This window comes from Misgurnus anguillicaudatus, chromosome 11, assembly GCF_027580225.2.
Source record: "Misgurnus anguillicaudatus chromosome 11, ASM2758022v2, whole genome shotgun sequence".
NCBI classification, from domain to species: Eukaryota; Metazoa; Chordata; class Actinopteri; order Cypriniformes; family Cobitidae; genus Misgurnus; species Misgurnus anguillicaudatus.
Window position 1 is genome coordinate 27,298,023 of NC_073347.2, and position 22,407 is coordinate 27,320,429.

Sequence of the window (22,407 nt, forward strand, 5' to 3'; positions counted from 1 at the left end):
CCACACAGAAGCTCCATTTAATAAAGGGTTTACTACATGTGTATGGTGTTTTATTAACGCTATAGAGAAGCATGTTATCACCTTGACATAACTTTTGGACTTCAATGACTGGAGGAGAGAAGGCACTCCGCTGGTTAAGCTAAATTCTGCTGCAATCTCAAGATCCTAAGTGAGAATAAAATGGAAGGTTAAGAGGGTCAATCACTGCGCAAACCGCCATGCAGAACCTTTATGGTGAGTGCTTTGCTTACCTTGCGCAGCATCTTGGCAAAGCCCAGAGCTTTAGATGCTCTTTCCCTGGCTTCATGAAAGAGCTCTTTGAGCAAGCGACTTGTCTCAATCACAGAACGTCTGCAATGAAATTAAAATGGGTTGAATGCTAAAAGATGTATAAAATACATTATGAGGTCTGGCTAAGCAGTCTGATTGGATGATAACAACAGTAGAGTTGTTTTACCTGTGAATAAGTAAAGAGTTTGGTTCCAAACGCAATAAATCCATTTGACTAATTTGGGTAAAAATGTGTTTATATACCAAGAAAGTGACAAGATGAAAACCACTATTTTCTGTTACAAACTTTCACATAGCATCTTTAGGTTATAATAACATTAAAAATAAAAATAAAAGATTTTTTTTCTGCAAAATGCAATAAATCCATGACGAGTTTTTTTTTTCAAAATGCTATAAATCTATTGAATCAATATATAAATGTGCATTCATCTTTGCCATGTTATATTCATTTAGTTGACTAGTAGTGTACACAGATTAAAAAAAAAACATTTTAATGGCATTAATCAAAACACTCACTTTGTCATATTAAGAACACTGTCATTGCTGCTGTTATACTTGGGACGTCATCATTGAACTTTTTGACAGCGATCAGCTTTAAAATGTTTTGGTCCTGCTCGATTTTCATTGACTTCCGAGTAAAATAATGAAAAGTTTTTCATAAGATCCCCTGGGGTCAATGTGTTAGCATGACAGAAGCTCGATGCTGTCATGTGAGAACAAGCAACAGCCGGCATTTTTTCCTTCGCCCGAGTGCCTCTCGCGTAAATTATTCGATTTTGATGGCTAACGTTTCTTCCCCGGCACAGAGAACCACCACAGGTTTATCAATGCCATGAAAGTATTATTTGGTTTTGTTTGTTTGTTGATCATGAAGTACAAAGTAGAAAAGTGTTTTCAAAGTGCCAACATTATTGTTTACAATGCTTGGAATGGTGCGCTGTGATTTGTTGAGCGGATTTATTGCATTCTGCTGAGAACGAGGACTGGCGTTGATTGCATTTTGTGAAAAAAAGGGAGAAAAGATGACACAATAACACGGCAGATATCGGATTTTGCGTAAAATATTTTTTTAAAGATGCCGTTAATTGCATTTTGGAACCAAACTCTTCAATTCTTTCTACCTATAAAGTCACCTGTAAAGCTATTTGTCTCAATAACTGTTTGGTGCCACTAGTACAGAAATTGCACGCCCCAAAATAAAACTTCAAGTTATCTATTCTTTAATCTTTTGTATTTAGGCAACAATTTTATACATGAACTCTGGATCATAAGACCACAGCTGTCATGGCAACACACTTCTCTTGTCCTACTCTATAATTTTAGCACCTCCCTTGAACCTTAATTGTTTAATAGATTTTAGCCGAAAAGTATTTTTGAAAGAAACACAATGAGAGATACCGCACTATGCATTCATAGAGGATTATTGCTTATTGTTCTGAGACACACCTGATTTCATCCGAGGCGGTGCTGTCATCCACACACTCAGAGATCTCATTGTCACTCTTCTGAAGGCCGGCATCCAAGAAGTCTCCAGTGGATTTTAGCAGCATGCCAGCGATATCACTGAAAAAGCCAGGAATACATGTTTTGTGTGATGCGATCACAAGCAGTCTCGGATTTCCTGACTGCATACATCAATTGAATTGATGGAAAATGATAAACCCTTATTTAAGTAGACGGTGCCTTAGTTGTCCGGGATGCACATAGTGTTCACACTCCGAATGTAAAGTGGTTGCATGCATTTTGACCTCTGAATAAAATTTGAGATATCAGATAACAAAAAATTACATATCCTATTTAAACCTGTACAAAGCACTGGCCACATGGGATCAGATTATCCAAAGTGTAAAAAGATCTGTGCTGCCTTTATGCGACCTTGTTCAAAAAAAAACTTAACTTCTGCTCAATGATCTATTTAATTTTTTACATCCCAACATAAGAATGCATTTCCAAAAAATTTGTTGCACCAACCAAAAGAGTTTTCCAGACTGGGCTTCTCCGCCTCGGATGTACGGAGTGATGACTTTAGTGAAGTTCCATTCCTCTTCCAGCAGGTTCTTTAGACTGTGGGAAGCCTGAGGAAGCTGCTGTAACATCTGGATCCAGCTGCGCATGTAGTCAAAGTAAACCTGAATGGACAGATACACACATGCTGATGTTCAAACAGCACCACAATTGCAAGACGCAGGCTGAATGATGGGATGTGTACATCTAGAAAGTCGGATTCATTGGATTTAGGGTTGCATAACGATTAATCGCAATTAATCTATTGTAGAATAAAAGTTTTTGTTTACATCATATATGTGTGTGAACTGTGTATAATATTTATTTATATATAAATATGCACACATGCATGTATAATTTTAAGAAAAATATATATTTATATATTAAGTATTTATATTAGGACTGTAACGATTAATCGTGCAAATGTGTGTTTTCTCAATGAATGAATTTTAATGAATTACAGTGAAATCCCGGCACATCCGAACGCCAGGGGGCGCTCTCATGCAGAAACTCCCTTTGTGCCACAGAAGAAGTAGCATTACAAACACTATTCCAGAAAATGTTTACAGGAATATTTATATCGCTGTTCTTCAAATTGTTTCAGGTATTTTCCTGATAATAAAGACTATTTTGAAAGATTTTTATTTAACGAATGTTGCTTTTTTAAATGCATGTTATAAACGACTCCGACTCATAATGATTTTAGATTGATAAGGACTTCTTACTAACAAAATACCATAGTACATGCACAAACTGTGCATGAAACAAAGAATCGCAGCCTTGCGATTCAGAATCGATTTCAGACAGGCATTTTGAATGGGACACACGATTTTATCGTTACATCCCTGATTTATATGTAATATAAATTCTTAACATTCCTAACATTTCTTATATACATGCATGGGTGTGTATTTATATATGATATATCATATATGATGTAAACAAAAACTTTTATTCTGCAATAGATAAATCGCTATGTGACCCTAATTGGATTAAATCAGTTTGTTTCTGCTTTAAAAAAGAATCCACCAATTCTCTCAAGTCACAAACTGTTCAAGAAGAACAAAGATGATCAAACTGGAACATAAGAACATGAAGCAATTAAAAGTTAAGATCTTTATCCCTGAAGACAAACCTGTTTTATAGGTTTCGCTCAAAGCATTTAACATAGCACTTTTCTAAATACCTCTCTGATGACATCCTGACAGACTTTGATCTAAAATTATACTTGGACTCGTAAGAGGAAAATGACATCAAGAGTTTAGGCGATAAAAATCATTGCTACAGATTAGCAGCCAGCAAACAAGCTACCAACCCCGCTGAGTCAGAGTGAAGGTATTGTAATACTAACAATCTTGTCAATAATATCCTTATTGGTTTTGCCAATTACAGCCAGTCACGCATGTTTGGACGTAGACACTCATACTTTGCAAAATCTGGGTCATATCACACAGGAATTTTTTGTGCATTATCTTAGATCTGATACAGAAGCATAGTGGCATTTATACACCTGTTTATTTACACAGACAGAGAGACTGATAGCTCATCACAACACTAGCTAGTCTAAATCTCACCTCAAGCATTTTGTGGAGATCCTCTTCAAACTCATCGATGTTGGCGTTTGTCTGTAGACCCTGAGGGTCGGTGATGACGCCACTCAGCATGAACTGGTAGTACTGTTTCATCAGCAGTCCGCCTTTAAGAACCTCTTTACATTCACGCACCAACTACACACAAATACACAATCATTATTTTTTCGGCCTTATCAGCTTCATTAGATAAGACTGTGAAAACAGGACTGGAAATCATATGGGATGAGAGAAAGGGAACAAGAGTCAGAAAAGGACCATGCAAGACTCGAAAACTGGTCACCTAAAAATCTTTTGTAGGTCTGCAACAACTAATCGATAAAATCGGTAATAATCGATTATGTAAATAGTTGTCAATAAATGTCATTATCGATTAGTTGGTATGTAACTGCTTAATAAAGTGAAATCTCTAACTGTATAGATGACGTGTATGTTTTTATCCGATTAATCGATTATGAAAATCATCGTTTGTTGCAGCCCTACTCTTGTCCAAACACAGGGAATGTACCTAAAATTTTGCACATTCCGGCTTGTTTGGAAATACAAGTAAGTAAGTAAGTAAGTTTATGTGCAAGTAATGACCTGCTTAATGCTGAGCAAGGACGGTTCTCCTGCAGGCCTTTGTTCAAGTCGCAGTTTGAGGCACTCGTGAATGACATTTAGCAGCACGCGGCAAAGCACCAAGAAGGCCGGCCGAAACGAAGGTAGGTCCATGTCCATTAGCTCCTCCCACGATACACGTCCAGACTCCGCCTCTTCCTCCACTGGGCCAGAGGGTTGACGAGACAGCTCTGGAAGGTAGTCACACTGCTGCAGAGAATAACCCGGGGGCGCTGACAACTAATAGAAACACACCAATTAAAAAAGTCATCATATGATTATGGTTGTGAACAAAGCATTTGCACTGACCACAAAAGTACTGCAGCATTTTTGTTTGCTGATATTAGAAGATATTCAACTTTCCCCGCCACTGATGAGTTAACTTGTCAATTAATAGAAAACGCTTCCCTGCCAATGACGAGTTTTTACGGCAATCCATATTTCCGCTAGTATCCACCCAACTTAAGGGGGTCGAACACCGGACGCGCAGCTCAGCACCGCGCCGCATCGTGTCTAGGACAACTCGGAGGTATTGTAAACCGGAAGCGCACATTAAATAGCGTGAGCTTCGTCAGATAGCGCCTACTTCAAAATGCAAAATATACGTTAGCAGCAAATGTTAATCGTTCTTGATTTGGGACAAATATGATGTTATTTAATGTTAAACTATATGAGTGGCGCAACAGGGATTTGAGCAACTTCCTGAGTCGTAGCTGGGCGGCACAGATAGGCGCCACCTGTCGGCACCGTTGTGCGTATACTCATACAAAACAATGTGTTCGATTTTTTTAGAACGGTGCTGCGCGGCGCTCAGCTGCGCGTCCGGTGTGCAACCTCCTTTATAAAACCCAGAAGACTCCCCAGTAAAAACTCCATGTATGTTTTGATCATCGGTCTGAATCTGATCTCTATCAAAAGTCTTTCACAACAATGCAATTATTTCAGCTTTTTGCTCAATATTTGGTATTTTTGAAGAAACCTACCCATATTTGAGAGGTGATAAAATAGAACAAATGAATTTAGGATGAATTTTTTTTTTTAAAGCAGAGTGTCTATTCTTTCATTTGATAAATTGTATGTTTATATATTTAAAGAAGAACATTTTCTGGAAGGAGTTAAACTTGTGAAAATAATTTTAAAAAATGCTGGCACTGGCTGGCAACTTTTTTTTAAAAAAACGCTGGCGGGGAAAGAGTTAAGCAGGTTTTAGCTGGTCAGACTTGGATACCAGTTGGATGACTGTTTTGAAGCAATGAAACTAGTGCTGTGACGGACCACAGTTAATCTGTGATATGTACGGATCACGACCCACGGTTCGGCTCGCATGCGACTCGCGGATTAATACGCAAATTTAAATAGGGAAAGTTTATCATTTGCAAGTGTTTTAAAGGCTTGCAAATGTTAACATTGAAGTGATTTTAAACAATTTAACCGCAAAAAGGTGCTAAAGTGAGCAGTTTTCTGTACGCACAGATGCACATGCGGTTGAATGTGTCCGGTCCAGATCCAATCAGACGTGATGATCCCTAAGCCCTTCGAAGATCAGAACTCTTGATGTGTAAAATTTAGAGAGAATTGCGCTACTGTGTCGCAGGGCGAATACTGTAGTCCAGTGTTTCTCAACCCTGGTCCCCAAGGACCCCCTTCCAGAATGTTTTAGATGTCTCCTTAATTAACACACCTGATTTAAATTATTAGCTTGATAGCGAGACATTCTGGAAGCAGGCTGACGAGTTGGTTTAGGTGTTTTAAATAAGGAGACATCTAAAACTTTCTGGAAGGGGGTCCTTGAGGACCAGGGTTGAGAAACACTGCTGTAGTCCACCATTAACATACATTTGGCGAATAGAGCACTGAAAAGCAACTCAACAGTGCACACATGGAGAGACACGTTTTAAAAAGCTAGCGAACATAAAATCTTTTTGTTCATGACAGGGCACATACAAACAAAAATGATCTCCGCAGTATTCTTTTCCTACTAAAAAAACATTTGTTTGTCTTAAGTGAATTAGAGAATCAGAAACCAGTCTGTGCTTATATGGTCTTAAAGAGACAGTAACCTCAATTAACCTACTTGAGTCTGTGTCATTAATGATAATCAAACAACCCAAGACAAAGAGAAAATCACTTCTGTAGCTCTAAAAAAGAATAATTATATTTAATTAATACATTAAAGACTGTGCTATTATTCATTTGATTCGATTTCTGTATCCTTATGCTCATTTTAGACCTTACTTTATGTGCAACTTTGTTCTTTCTTATAAATGTTTGTAATTTCTTGATCTGTTATTAGATTTTTCCCACCCCATTTTTTGCTGATCCAAAAAATGATCCGATCCGTGCCTCAAAAACCGTTATGTGATCCGAACCGTGAGTTTTGTGATCCACCACAGCCCTAAATGAAGCATTGTGGAAAAGGTGCTATAAAATTGGGGCACAATAAACGTTTTCTTTACTTCATATGTGTGTGTACGGTGTATAATAATTTTATAAATATACACACATGCATGTATACGTTTAAGAAATATTTTTTTATATGTGCTTTATTGAGCATGAAGCATACAAAGAATACATCAAATGAAACAATGCTTGAAAGCAATAGGACAGTGCTCACAATTTTTTACGTTTAAGAAATATGTGTGTGTGTGTGTTTGTGTGTGTGTGTGTGTGTGTGTGTGTGTGTGTGTGTGTGTGTGTGTACACACGTTTAAATATTTCTTAAAAGTGTTCATGCATGTGTGTGTAGTTATTTTTTTTATAATTATTTTACACATATATGATGTAAACAAAAACTTTTTTTTGTAAACAATTAGTTTCGATTATTCGTGACGCAGCTCTTATACAAATATACATTGCCCATCTTCTGCATGTAAATGTTTTTAAATATTGAATGATGATAAGTAACTGATTTGAAATTAAGAACTTTACACACATTTTGCAAATCTATTTTTTAAGAATTCCATATATTTTCTCCCTGAAAAAGTGCAGCTGGACAAACTATTATGCATAAAAATACACAAAATGGAAATACATCCTCTTAAAACAAAGTGTAAAGTGTTACAAACCCATAAAAATCCATCACATTCAGAACCAAACAAAGTTCTTCTCATGAATCGAAGCACCTCTCTTACCTCTTGAGCCGGCATGTGACTCAACAGTGCAGTTCTGGATCTCTGCAGCGAGCGATCCATCAGCTTGTGCAGTCTGAGGATCAGTTTACGCAGTCCCATTTGTTTAAGCGCCTTATCCACAAACGGCCTATAAATGGCAGTGGGGCAGCAGTGGGTCTCATTGTCACGTGGGAGACACTCCTCCTCCGACATGAGCCGTGAAAACTTTGGGGTGAGACGGGGCGAGTCCTCTCCGTCGCTAGCCATCCCGCTCAAATTCGTAGCGTTGGACTCGCTATCGCCCGCCTCCTCATCACCATACGAGCACCGAGGCGACGGGATCTCAAAAACGGGCCAGCCGATGCGAGAAAGGTCCCTGAGGCCAAGCACGGTGCCCATCACCCGCAACTTTTGATTGAGGTCCTGAGTGATGTTGAGCCATAAGCAGAGCGCCTGCACCCTGCCCTGGAAGTCCCGAGCTGCGTATTTCTCATAGTCCTTCTGCAAGGTTTGGAGTGACGGGTACAATGACTCCACCGACTCCAACAGCGACATGACCCACTTCACCTGATCAAAAGCCACTCGCTGCCTCTGCAAGTGTTCCCGACACTCCAGAGCCGAAGAAAAGGGAGTCGCAGTGTTGATCTCTCCCCAGGATGCGGTGCAGTCGCTAAAGCTAAATGGATCGTTCTTGCAATTGGTTTCGCCATGGCAAGAGTCATTCAGTTCTGTCGTGAGGTTGCTCTCGTGCCCGGCTAGGCTGCTATAGTCCACTTTAAAGTGCAACACCTGGTTGATTATGTCAGGTATGTTTTGGCGGGCGGTAAACAGGTACAGATCCTGCTCCGTGATGCTACGACGGGCCTGCCAGGCCTGCAACTCCAGCCAGATCACCTCGTTGTTCTGGCCCATGAAGGCCATGTTCTCCAGACCTCTTTGCTCCTTCTCCTTTTTTTTGGATGACATGGATGTAAGCTTGAGCAGCAGCCGCAGGGTCTCGAAGAACTTGAGACGATCTGCCGGGCAGTCGGAACGAGAGGTCTGCCGGTGGGTACGTATAGGTATCATGCCCAGGCTCAGGTAGGGTCGGCGAGGATCCATGTTTCTAGAACCGATGTTACTGGTCCTAGAAACCGAGTCCAGCATGAAGGAGCCCTCAAAAGCTCTCTTGCCGTCTCGCTCGTTGGTGCGCTGGTTAGAGCGCTGCTTCTTCAGCTTGTTGCTGTGCTCCTCTGGAGGTTCAGCAGATCTCGCTCCTTCACGTTCCCTTTGAGACAGCGGGCTGGAGGAACCCTGCTTCTCTGTAGAGGAATAAACAGATGGGAATTGATGAGCATACAATGGGTTAACAAAGCAAAACTACCTAAAATTATCACCGAAAAAACTTTCTCAGGCTTATTTTGACTTTTTTTACTTCGATTACCTTGCCACTGAGCTTGTTGTAATGCACAAGCATTGCAATAAAACAAAGCTTGAAATTCATTTCAGAAAATGTGAGGGAATTCCCCTATTAGATGCCTCATGTGTCATGTCTTTTTCCACTAACGGTAATAAAATGGTTCTCATGACAAAACATATTTTATGCAGACCTGTTTCAAGTGCATTATGCACATTTATTTATGCCTTTTTTGTTTATTTTAATGTTTATTTCAATTTCATGTAGGTCTCATTTATTTTTATCAAAAAGTGTGCATTCAATACACACACATTCAAAATATTGGCAACAAGTAAAACTGCTTATCATTCATGTTCACACATGCAAGTATTGTGATATTTTGTTTGGTAATCCTGGAACAATTCTCAAAAATGCAATATTGTTTTTTGTTTATAAAAACGATGATTCATGGCAGGTGTTTTGTTTGGAGTTTAGATAGAATTCTTCTTATCTCTGAACTTAAGCAGTGACAGGAAGTACTAGCATGGGGGTCCCCAATATATCGCCCCTTTACATTACTGTAATGTATACACTAGGGATGCAACAAATACACTTAGGATGTGTTTACATTAATGCGTTTATCCTTTAAAACGCGTTACTTTTGCTACGTTTACGCATTTAATCTACACTACATCGCCGTTTCGACCCTCATAAACGGATTCGTTCGCAAACGCTGCAGACTGTGTTTTAGTTTGTGAACTCGGATGTTGCGCTGAGTGTAAATGAACATAGACGGAGTCTTATGTAAAAGAACAGCTGATGTTAACGTGACAGCGCATAAAAATTATTTTATTCAGGTAAATGGAGGTTTGCAATGGAGGTTTTGCCAAAAATAGTAAACATCTACCAACCAGCTATTATAAACGCTATATCAGATTGTTTAAACATGTATCCTTATAGATAATGTCTATTTTATATTTATGTTTGAGTATTGTTGGGTTTGAATATTGTTGTAATGTGTTTATGTTTTGTTTAAATTTAGTTAAGATAGACTGTAATTTTAAACGCCATATAGGGCGTTGTAAAGGCCAATATGAAGGGAGAACTGTAATGGGTCAGACATTATTTTCGAGTTTAATTTAAATTTTGTTTTCTACTTTAAAATGAATTTCGTTTCAGATAATTTGTCTCTTAATTTTAATCGAAGTTTTGTTGATAAGTTTTGTGAATATAAATTAATAAAAACAATAAACTCAACGTCATTAATATTTAATGCTCGTTATAGCCGCTTGCGCTTTTAGCTATTTCTGTGTTGCTAGCGCAGGACGTGCACGGACCTTGCACACTTTTAAAAATGAATGCAATAAGTATTTCTGTAGGCTAAAGCTATACTTCACCTCTTACTATGTTTGATTGAAGTTTGCATTTGCTGAAATGTATTTTTGCTTCAAGTTCGTTTAGTACTGTTCACTTGAATGCTTTCTTTTTAAATCATAAAGACGTTTCTGTTTAGTTATAAAAACCAAAATTAACCTATTAATCATATTAATATGTTGTAGGGGGGAGCTAGAACAGTATAAGACTTTCCCAAACACATTTTTATAGGTTCAAAAATAGTGTCTGTTATAGCTGCCAGCAAAGGACCCAGGTATGAATTTTTGTCAATATCGCACACCCCTAGGCTGCATAAATGCGCAAAGGTAAGCTATTATTAGAGTAATAAGTCATTTAACACTTTTATGCGCATGCCCAGTTACGTGATTGGTCATGTTTCATGCGTTTATGGTGGTGTATAGTGTGGATGAAGATTCTTTTTAAAATGCCAGTATAAACGAGGATCATTTTCATTTTAAAATGCCGTTTTAAAACGCAAATGCTCTAATATAAACAGGGCCTTAGTTCACGGTTCATTACAATTTTCGATTCTTGTACACGGTTTTTTGTTCGGTTTCGGTTCTGATGCTTTGGCCTATTAAAGTGTTTTTTAATTATTCTATGCTTAGGTAAAAGGAACAGTGAGATGTTAAGAAGCAAAATACTGGTTTTAATTGCAGTTCTCTTTATTTTATGTCATCTTATGATTATGTCTCATCAAAAATCATCTTACACATTTCTAGTGTATTGATACAATAATATAAAATATAATTAAATAAAGATATATAAAAATGATATCCTATTCAAACTGGGGAACATGTGATTTCATTACATTACATAAGTTTCATTACTTTACATTGTAAATTAAGGCTATACCTTATTGCACTACTGTTAAGTCCAACATCATGCTGTCTGTGTAGAAATAAAAAATGCGTTCCTCAATCAAGATTACTGGTGGGATTTATTTTAGCATCATGCGCATTCTCTTCTTGAGTCGAACTTTTTCAACTTGCATGGAAGAAGTGTTTGAGGCAAATAACGCGTGTTTGCATCAATAACAAGCCCAATTTGCGTCATTCGCATTGCCCCACGCGAATTTGCATCTTTACATTGATGTTGTATGTAATCTACACGCACAAATAATTAATCCACACCTCAAGATTTAAAAGACAATGGTGCTGCTTCTTTTTGTTGTCGTACTTCTGTTGTGTTGTGTGTGTGCGCGAAAATGAAATCTGACACCAGCCTTACAAGCAGAGCGAGGACGGGGCCTTGATTTCGCGGCTTTACTTCCTGCTCACTACTGCACAGGATTGATCCCGAAATCGCTACTACGCAGACTTAAGACCCAAGATGTCACCGCCGTTTTGGGACACTAGCGGCTTCACTTTTCACCAATGGAAGAGAGCGAACGGGCGTCGTCCATCTTTTTTTACAGTCTATGATATACATATGTAGTACATGTGGTTCTATGTCTGGAAACACAACATGACTTCTGTTCTTATTAAGGCTGAAACTAATCCTAATGTTGATAACCAACTGAATTTATACATTTTTGTAACCTCTTAAATGTGCAACAGGTCACGTTGCTGTGCCCCGCTTTGGTTTATAGGGGCCTTAGAATTAATTATGTTACCATATGTTTTCGAGAATTAGCTTTTTTAGGGCTCTCACCTTTGCCCTTTGACCCCTGGCCAGTCCTCTGGTGTTTGCTGGATGTGCGTTTTATCTGGCGTGCAGTGAGTGGAGGGGATGTGCCATAGAGAGCCTCCTCTTCCTGGATGGGCTCGTCCCAAGACTCATCCACATCAGTGTTCTGCTGAGGCGCGTCTTCGGACGAGTCCCTCCTCCTGCACAGGAAACAAAAGGCAAACACAAATAAATGTGACATCATGTCTCGATTTAGCACTGCAAACAGCAGCAAATACCTCAAAATTCAAAGCAATTACTTTACAGTTTACATTTTGGAGAAAATAAACTGACTTTTTATGCTTTTACAGTCAACTTGAATTTTGTTCCAAAAACTATTATAAAAAATAATGAAACTTCCTTTTCTCATGTAACACTGACACTAAACACGACTGCATCAGAGGAGGAAATGCATCCCACAGACCGAGAAACCACCAAAAAATGAACTGCATTTGCTAAGTGGGTGTGAAAAAACTGATTCAAAAATTCATCATCGTGCTGGGACAAACCGTGCATGTTGCCATTTTTGGACACGTGCATGTGGCAGAGGAAAATGACACTGATATGGGCCCATTGTCAGGCAATGGAAAAGGGATCAGATTCACAGTGGGGTCAGCCTTTGATTGAGTTAATCTGTGATTCCTCTTACAAAAAGCAAAGCCAGAATCATCCATCTGCCCCACACTCACATAAAATCACCCCCCAGTTCCCTGGGGAGTCTCCAGGCAGCCCTGAAATGCCCCAGACACCTGCTGCGCAGCATTGTGGTCCTCGTGCCAGAACACCCACCCTTTCCACCCCTCGACTATTGCCGCCATTTAACATATGGACACTACCCAAAAATTCAGACGCATATACATTCGACTGACCCATGAACATATGTTTGTGCAAGTTAAAACATATTTTAAACCAAGCACTGTGCAACGTTTCAAGTAGATTGAGTAGCGAAATAGTTGCAGCATTATTTTGTCTTTCATTCTGGAGAATTTCTAAAAACCCTTCTAGGACACAGATTGTTTGTATTTGAAGGTGCAGCCCTGGGCAGAGTCTAACCATGAGCAAACCCTTCAGGAATGACACAGGAAACGCTGAAATCACTCAACTCCGGCTGTTTGTTTTGTAATTGGTTGTCATGACGTTTGAACGCTGCTTGTGCCCTAAACCGGAAAAGTCTAGAGAAATCTGGCTCACTCTTACAACCCTGTCAAAAGGCATCCAACCCCCGGGAACTTCGCGGACTGAGCTGCCTCCCTATCGCGAAAGCGACACAGATTGTTGAATTACTGCTGCCTGTACAACTCTGGTGCACTAAATATCGCAGCCAATTCTACCAGGAACGAATCATGCAGAAGTGGAATGTTGCAGCCTTTGACGGGTGCCATAAACCGAGCGGATCACATCTGCCTCGCTGCAGTCAAAAGAGGGCAATGAACTCTGACCCCACCCGCCACTGGAGCCATTGTCGGAGCTTGCAACGCTCCATTGTGCGGGGGCGACACGTGGACTGCAAGTCTCGGCATCAGATGGCTGTTTAAATAGTAAAGCGGTATCATTGTACAAGATCTATGATAATATATTTCAGCCTTTGGCTGAAAACGTTCAGGATATGTAAATATGTGCTTACAATAATGATTTTCTTTCTTTAAGGGAACTCGATCGCAGGCCCACTAGTATGCTCTTCAATGGTATTCACTTGTCCCGGGCCCCATGAATTGTAGTCACAAAACTACTGCAACCAAACAGCCTTTTAGGGGCATAATGGTAACTGCATCGAGAACAAAATGCCAACTCTGAGAAATCTGTGTCAGCACAAAAAATCATTCAGGTTTAAAGTTTTAGTTTAACTGTTTAAAGCTTAGCACGCAGGACTCTGATTTACCATCAAGATCTAAAAATGATTACCGGTAAATTTTTCTGAGCACTCTCATCTCTTCTTGCAGAAGTAGTAAAAGGCCTTTAAAAACATGCAGTGTCCGTGTATTTGAATGTTTTTGCATAATCTGGGGAATTTTGGGAATTGGAAACTTAACAGGAATATATGAATATGCAGGAAGTATTTGGAAATTTGGGGAAAGCTATATAAACTATAGACCGTTTCAGCAGTAACAACATAAACAAGCGTCTGTCGCGGTCCGCACGTAACTTCTGTTACTCCGCTCATAATAAATAACAACAAAGTACTTTAAACGTAGTTTATTTATATAACAACCAAAAAAACAACACATAGATTACCTAGGGAACCGAAACATTTGTTATTTTCGACGAGGCATTTGTTCAAGAGATCAGTTTAGCAACTAGTCAGACCATTAAAAAAACGAAGGTTCGGATCCAGACGTGTATCACGTGCGTCCGATGAAACCGTCTATATAATAAACAAACATAAATAAACATTTTGTTCGGTCATAAGCAGACATGCATGCAAAGTAATTCAGATTTTGAAAAACCCTGATCTCTACACTCATCAAGTCTGGATTTATTTAATCAAAAATCCTTCAGAAATCATTCTAATATAAATGAATACTGTTGGATTCTTGATCAGAAAAATGCAGGTTTAATGAGCATAGAGACTTCTTTCAAAAAATATATTAAAAAAAAGTAATTCGTCCAAAGTTTTGGGTGTTTTTTTAGTGGTTTTTGTGTATGTTTTTTAAATATCTCATAAGGCTGCTCGATTATGGGCAAAAGCATAAAAGTAAAAATGTGATTATTTAAAGGTCACAATCTTCCTGATCTCATTTTCCAAACTTTAGTTAATGACGTCAATATAAGAGTTTTTGACTAAACTCCGCCCACAGCAATACGTCAGTCGCCAGCTACGGCTCAAGCGGCTCTGCTAAGCTAGGCTGCTGTCGAATCACAACACACTAAACAAACTACACAATCAGAACTCATTACATATTTCTGAAGGAGGGACTTCATAGAACAAGGAAGACATCAGCCAGTTTTTAGGAGAGTGAAAGCAGCGGTATACAGATAAGTAAATTGTGTGAAAAATACAGTGTTTTTTTTACACGTGAAAGATGAACACATGTTATATTGCGCACTGTAAACGCAATCAAAGCTTCAAAAACACAGGAAGAATGGGACCTGTAACACGGTTACTCTTTGATGGGGTGTGACGAGATCTTGTGCGGCGAGATTAAATGTGTCTCGCGAGATTAATTAAGTCACGAGATTTCTCGTGGAAGTGAAATGCTGGCCATTTCTCAAATAAAAGACTGCATCCTTCGGAGATCGCATTTGTAAACTGCATTTACATCATAAAGACTGAGAATATTAACAATTATAAAGTTTACTAATTATTTAGTTAATCAAAAATTGTTGTAATATGCTCAAGACTTGCGAATGTAATTGTCAGTTAATTAACTCGTTCCCCGCCATTGACGAGATATCTCGTAAATCAAGAGAAAACCCTTCCCCGCCAATGACGAGTATTTCCGTCTTTCCGCAATACCGCTATTATCCACTAGGTGGCGCCCTACTGCAACTTTTTAAAACCGGAAGTATTGCCCTATGGCAAGCTGCTGCATGTCTGTGTCTGTTTTAAAAATCGCTCTGAATGGAATCTCTATGAAAAGTCCGTCACAAAAATTGAATTATCTCTGCTTTTTGCTCAAAATGTGGTGTTTTTGCAGAAACCTACCCACATTCAAAAGCTGATTACAAAAGAAATACTGAAGGTAGGATGAAACGTTTTTTTTTTGTTTGAAAGCAGAGGGTCTGTTCTTTCATTTGGTATATTGTATGTTTATATATTTGAAGAAGAACATTTTCTGGAAGACATTAAACTTTTGTGAAAATCATGAAAAACGCTGGCGCTGGCTGGCAACTTTTTTAAAAAACACTGGCGGTGAAAGAGTTAACTGAAATAAACCTTGATGACGTATGCAGCCTGCATATGCGACCTCCGGAGGATGCAGCTGTCTGTTTGAACCTTTTACAGTGAATGCTAGAGATGCTCCGATCAGCATTTTTGGGGCCGATCACCGTTTACCGATCACCAAGGTCATGATCTGCCGATCGGCGATCAGTGCCGATCACAGAATGGCAGTGGAATGGGAATCTTTTATCTATAATCTAGCAGAGTTTGCACCATTTGTAGAAATGAAACTAACTATAAATGAGGTATATTATTGTTTTAATAGAGAATCAAATAAATAAGCACAACAAATATTTCTTCTTGCAAAGAGAAATGTAATATGCCTTTAAAAAGATTTATGTCTGTTAAAAGTAATTAAAGTAAAACACTTCACAGTCTTTACTGTATGAATGAAATATACACGCATTCGTATTAAGTACAACAGTTCTTCACTGATGAGCAGAGAGTAATTTTATTGAGAGATGAATTAGGATACTGTAGCTTTAAGACGTGGGAGAGATCGTTCTCTTCACGTGCACTGATGACCGGCTGCTGTGTATGCGTGCGGCGGGTGTCCGCAAACAAGAGCAGCTGTGAGAAAAATGGAAGTTTAAACCTTTAAAACTTTAAAAAGAATGCAAGTAATAAACTTTCGGCATGAGGATGCAATTGTCCAAGATAGATGTGTGTTGTATACACTGTTTGATGGGGATGTGAAGACGCATCGCGCTGAGGACCGAAGCGCATCCTCATATGTCATTTCCAAACAGTCCTGAAGACTTCAATTAGATTTTTCAGCTGTGTTTGATTAAGGTTGGAGCTAAACTCTGCAGGGACACCGGCCCTCAGGACCAGGAGTTGCCCACCCCTGGTCTAAAGTGAAAGTGAAGATAGCGTCCGTGAGACGAGTCCACTATCGCCCCCTGCAGGGATTTGTTATAATACATACATAATGCTTTTTATTTATAGACCACAAATGTAATGTGTTTGTTAATGTAATGTTGTTTAATGTTACTTGGTTTTTAATACTTTATTTGAACAAATTATTATTGCATCTTCGTTATTATGTCATTTTAAAGGCTATTGCTCACTTGGGTCTATTTTTATTACCCAAAAATAACTAAATACTTCATTATCAGTTAGCAAAATAATTGTTAGGGACAGTCCTTTATTAGTTAAAACATTTAAAAATAACGTGATTTCAGTTTCTTATTCATTTATTTTATCATTGAAGATTTCTTAAAAAGTGTAAAAATATTGTCTCGTCTCGTTCTCGTGAACCCAATCTCATGTCTCGTCTCGTCTCGTGGATTAAGTGTCTCGTCACACCCCTACTCTTTGACTTTAAAAGCATGATCAATTGGACACCCCTAATATCTCACCTAGTCAGTGTACTTGTCTTTACAATGTTATAAGGAAGTTTTAAACACATTTATGTCATAAACGTGAATTCATGCAAAGTGGACATTTTGACATTACTTTGTGCGCATGATTCAAGAAATTATCTGTGCATGTAGGGGTGCACCGAAATTTCGGCCACTGAAAATTTTCAGACAAAAATGGCTATATTGGTTTCAGGCCGAAAATAAAAAAGCAAGAAAACGTAAGCCGAAAATAAATGTATGCACTCATGTTCTTAATGAGAGAAGCACCCGTCTTTCCAGCCAAAAAGCTAAGCACCTTTTGTTTTAAAAAAGAAACCTGCCACGTTAGCTTAAATAAACAACAGTCCAATTTTCAGTGTGTATATAGCAGTTGCATTAAAATGTGCATAGTACTGCAACCATGTTTTCCTAAAGCTAAATAGGCTGTGTGTTTACAGTTTAAGTTTGGATTAAGTTCTACTGCTGTTTTTGCACACCAATTTAAAATGTAAGTAAAAAATCATTTACATGCAACTGCAGAATATAGCCTCATGTACTGCCATTCTGTGTTTCAGAATTTAGATTCATTAAATTCAAGCAATTTAAGTGTGTGTGTGTGTGTGTGTGTGTGTGTGTGTGTGTGTGTGTGTGTGTGTGTGTGTGTGTGTGTGTGTGTGTGTGTGTGTGTGTGTGTGTGTGTGTGTGTGTGTGTGTGTGTGTGTGTGTGTGTGTCTGTATACAAACATACAGGGAAAAGTTTAACATTTTAAAGTTTTTAAAAGAAGCCATTTTTGGTTTCCGTTTCGGTTTTCGGCCAAGTAAATCCTACATTTTCGGTTTTGGCCCAAACTTTTCATTTCGGTGCATCACTATGTGCATGTTATGGAAGAATGCAAGTACATGCAGGGGGTGTGGCCACAATGTCCCTTTAGTAAGCAGTGTGCATGTGACTGAGGAATGTGCAGGGTAGAAATTCAACTGAATTTGCATTCAATCAAAAAAATTATGCTGCAAGATTTTTTTTAAGTACATTTTAGTTCCCTGTTATAGGCAACTTTTTTCCAAATGCATAGTTTATTCCCATTAATTTCTGTTAATTCCCATATATTTTGCAAACCTTACCTGAGCTTAACTGGTAGAGCATTAACAGCGTAAAGGTCAGGGGTTTGTTTTTCACACATACGGATAAAATGTAAGCTACTTTAGATGAAACTGTCTGCCAAATGCATAAATGCATATTATAACAAATGTATATTTTAAAAAAACTATTTCTCTAAAGAACTTGGCATTTTTTGACAGGTTTTGTACATCCTGGCAGATGTACAATGAACGAATTGCATTTTTCTTTTGAAAGACCTGCACTTACTGTAATTAGTTTCTTGGATAAAAATCAAATGGGAATATTCGAAGAAACCCCAGGCCTGTAATGCACATTCGGATGAAATGAAATCATAATTTTTCAAATGATGTTGCTGTTAGATGTGGCCAAATCCAAAAAGAACACCATGTCACTGACAGCAGGGAACAAATAAGTCATGCCGCTAACTTATGTAACTTAGACAGGAGGACTGGATTGCAGTTCTTTGCTGCCAATGGCACGTGCATGCAGCCATTCACACACTACCATCTTTAACAAGCAGACTCGATTCCTACTGACTGATTGATTAAGACCCTGAAGCTCAGATCAGGAACATGCCATTCATCTGTCATCACTGACACACAGGTGGGCAAGATGCCAGAAACATGTACACAGATGTCAGTGCCCTATATTCTCAGAGGATATGTTCATTTGACCACATGCACCTAAAATAAATATGACACTTGCAAGTAAACAAGCCTCGTCTTCTGTGAACTCAAAACATCATGTCATTGATATTTCCTAGGACCTGTTTAGGATCTGTTTAAAAATAAATGCATGGGGTCTTCAGGTTTTTTGTGTGAGTATGAGCTAAACAAGGCTTACAAAAGAAAAAACGTATTGGGAATATTTACTAAAAATGTAAATGTACATGCATATAATGTAAATGCATAATGTGCCATAAGATATTTTGATTATGTAAAGCTGCTTTAAAAACAATGTACATTGACAAAAGCACTACAGAATAAAACTGATAAAGAAAAAATCCATATGTTCAGGATAAATAAATGACAAAATCTTAATTTTTGGATGAACAAACTGGCTTTTTACCATATACAACACTGTTGCATAACTTGCAATATCCTTCCAGAAACTCTGCACAGCAACAACGAATAAGAAATAAAACAATTCAATAACCATTCACACATATCCACATCTCTCCAAAAGAAACTCAAGATCTGTCAAAATCCATTAACTTCTTCATTCCTGCAAACTTTCCTTATTCTAGATCTGAATCTCACCAAAAGTGCATCATTTTGAGGTTTTGTTTTGTATTGATTCACTCTTTATCATCACATCATAACACGTGCATGTTGCTAAGTGAACGTCTGTCTTCTGTCAACAAACTATCTTCATTATTTTTAATAACATGATTGACTCAAACTAAATGAAACTAAGTCTTAGTTAAGTTGGCCTCTTGTGCAGGTTGGTCACTTAGAAGACCTCTTATAGGCAGGCACCATTAGATTTATGATTCATTGCTGTAATTGCAGACTAACAATCCATGCATATGCTTTTAAGAGTGTGACTGATGTTGGCTGTGGATGAATGAACCGAATAATAGCACACGCGGCCACATTATGAAAAGTGGGTTCCAGGAACGCTCATGCAGACTTCCTCTAATTTTAAACAAGCCACTTCCTTTGCTCTATTTCCCATTACCATGCCATAGATTTGTACAATATCATTTCCTGCGTCCACATAATGATCATTTGATGCCGCCAGCCAGAATGACTGTGTGTGGGTGGGTGACATTAAGCCATGAGCATTCAGAGGAAGAAAAGGAATGTGTGGTGTATGAGAGCAAGAGTGCAGCCGATACCTCTGCTGCACAGAGAAATCGACATAAGCCGCTATTCTAACCTCCACCCCTGGTGCACACCCTCTCTGGACAATTGAAGGCATAATGGTAGGTATTATGTGAGAAACTAAAGGCGAGTTTGGAAGTTTGGCTAGAAAAACCTCAAAACTTAAATGATGCATGTAGAGAAAAAAACAACCAGAAGCATCCAAAGAAATGACCTCATGAATGTTACGTTTAGCTTCAAAGCATAGCAGGATAACTCTTTGCAATACTCGCTCCTGTGTTCCCTTAGCTCATTGTGGTTGCAGCTAGGTTGTGGGTTCGATTCCCAGGGAACACACAGATAAAAATGGATGCACTTTAATGCTGTATACACACCAGAAGTGAATTTATATATTTGCGTGAGTGGATTACATGCAAAATAAATGCAATGGACAAATGGACGCAAATTTGCGGCAAGCATCGCGAATGACATAAATTGGGTGACGTTACTCCTGCGAATGCGCAATACATCAAGATTTAAACTCAAACGTATATTTCACATGATATGTCACGCAAGCCAATCAGCAAAGATCTTATTGACACATCCGGATGTATCAACAAATGCAGGAGACAATTGTCTTAATATACGCAAGTGGTGCAAAAAACAATATTGTAACAATATGCACATGCACATATTAGCTTTACTTGGTATACCCTTGACGAAGCATCTGCCAAATGTATAAATGTAAATGTGGTCCTTTATAGATGAGTGGTACAGCATTGTGTTAGCTAGGGTGGTAACGGTGGCAGTATTTTACCACCGTGATGGTAATGCACCAATTTACAGTGGTGGTGCAGTGTGTGTGTGCACGTGTTTTGAAATATAAAAAAAGGGAAAACGTTTTCCTTGTCGTTTTAGACATGAAATCTGAATCAATTGAGCATATGTGCTTGACCATTTCAGTGGGTGCTCGAGCCTAGCCCCGGAGCACCCACGGGATTGGCGCCTATGTGCGGTTATATTGTAGCACTTAAATCCGTGAAACAACATATGGTTATAATGTTTCAAGCAGCGGTAAAAAGGTGTATTGGTAGTGCAGATTGATAATTTCTCGCAACCTTGACCAAGTGAGAATATCTTGCCTCATTGTTCCGCCCCCAAGTCAGCAGGTCATAACTCCCCTTTTGCAAATAGCGCACTAAGGGCGCATTCACACTATCCAAACCAATCACGCCCTGGACGGCTTGCATAGTTGGGCTGGAGCATGGATCACTTGGGCTCAGGCAGGGAAACGCGCAATGTGATCGCAAATCGCACCAGTTCGCGATTCAAAAGGAGAGACATCAATTGCGCGACCACTCCGCAGCAAGGAATGTCTGGGCTGCACACGTGACAGACCAACTAAGCAATATGATTGCTTGTGAACATGTGAGAGGGCTGTACACCAAAGGACTCTGAATAAAAACACAGACTTAACATTACGATTGGTTCCAATGTTAAGAGAGCCCTTTACTTCCTGCTTTGTTCAAAACAATCGCTTCCTAATAACGAAAGCACGCCTGGCCTCGGATCCATAAAAGTATACTGTGAGTGGATGCTTCTGGGGAAGTAGGGAGGGGGGACAATCACGCTGGGTCACGGTTTGGTTTGGATAATGTGAGTGCACCCTAACTCCGAGTCTGCTGGCCATTTGCGTTTACACTAACTTGAAGACATCTTCCTGGGCGAGATTGTACTTTATACACTCTAAAATGACTGGGTTATTTTTGACACATAATGGGTAAATATTGGACAGAACACATGCTGGGTTAAAAATAACCCAATGTTGGGTTGTTGTTATGCAACCATGGATTATAATAACCCAACAGCAACAACTTGGCATTGGGTCAATTTTAACCCAGCAGTGGGTTCTGTCCAATATTTATCCATTATGGGTCAAAAAGAACCCAGCCATTTTTAGAGTGTGTCTTTCATAGTTTGTGACGTGCACACCACCGTGGATCGCACTTAACCACCACAGTGGCGCAGTGGTTATGACAACCATTATAGCCCTAGTGTTAGCAGGAGTAAATGGTCATGGATTCGAACCCAGGGACCACACATGCAAAAAATAAACCGGTTATACCTTGTAAGTTGCATTACATGTAAATGTCCCGCCCTTTCAAAATGCATAAAAGAGCAGCTCTGGTTTAAAATGTTGAATTTTGACTTGGTTCAGTAAATCAGC

At 38.9% G+C, this 22,407-nt stretch overlaps 1 protein-coding gene across 3 annotated transcripts in view; it reads right to left on the minus strand.

Moving 5' to 3' along the window:
* The window catches only part of map3k4 (mitogen-activated protein kinase kinase kinase 4), a 41,554-nt gene that overhangs the window by 16,456 nt on the left and 2,691 nt on the right, over positions 1-22,407 (minus strand). For all 3 annotated transcript variants that reach the window (XM_055169520.2, XM_055169522.2, XM_055169521.2), the window contains exons 2-9: positions 12,018-12,193; positions 7,616-8,895; positions 4,467-4,724; positions 3,870-4,022; positions 2,263-2,420; positions 1,738-1,854; positions 252-351; positions 82-165 (exon numbers count right to left, since the gene is read on the minus strand). In XM_055169520.2, coding sequence (XP_055025495.2) covers positions 82-165; positions 252-351; positions 1,738-1,854; positions 2,263-2,420; positions 3,870-4,022; positions 4,467-4,724; positions 7,616-8,895; positions 12,018-12,193 — 2,326 coding nt within the window. The remainder of the gene's footprint in view (positions 1-81; positions 166-251; positions 352-1,737; positions 1,855-2,262; positions 2,421-3,869; positions 4,023-4,466; positions 4,725-7,615; positions 8,896-12,017; positions 12,194-22,407) is intronic.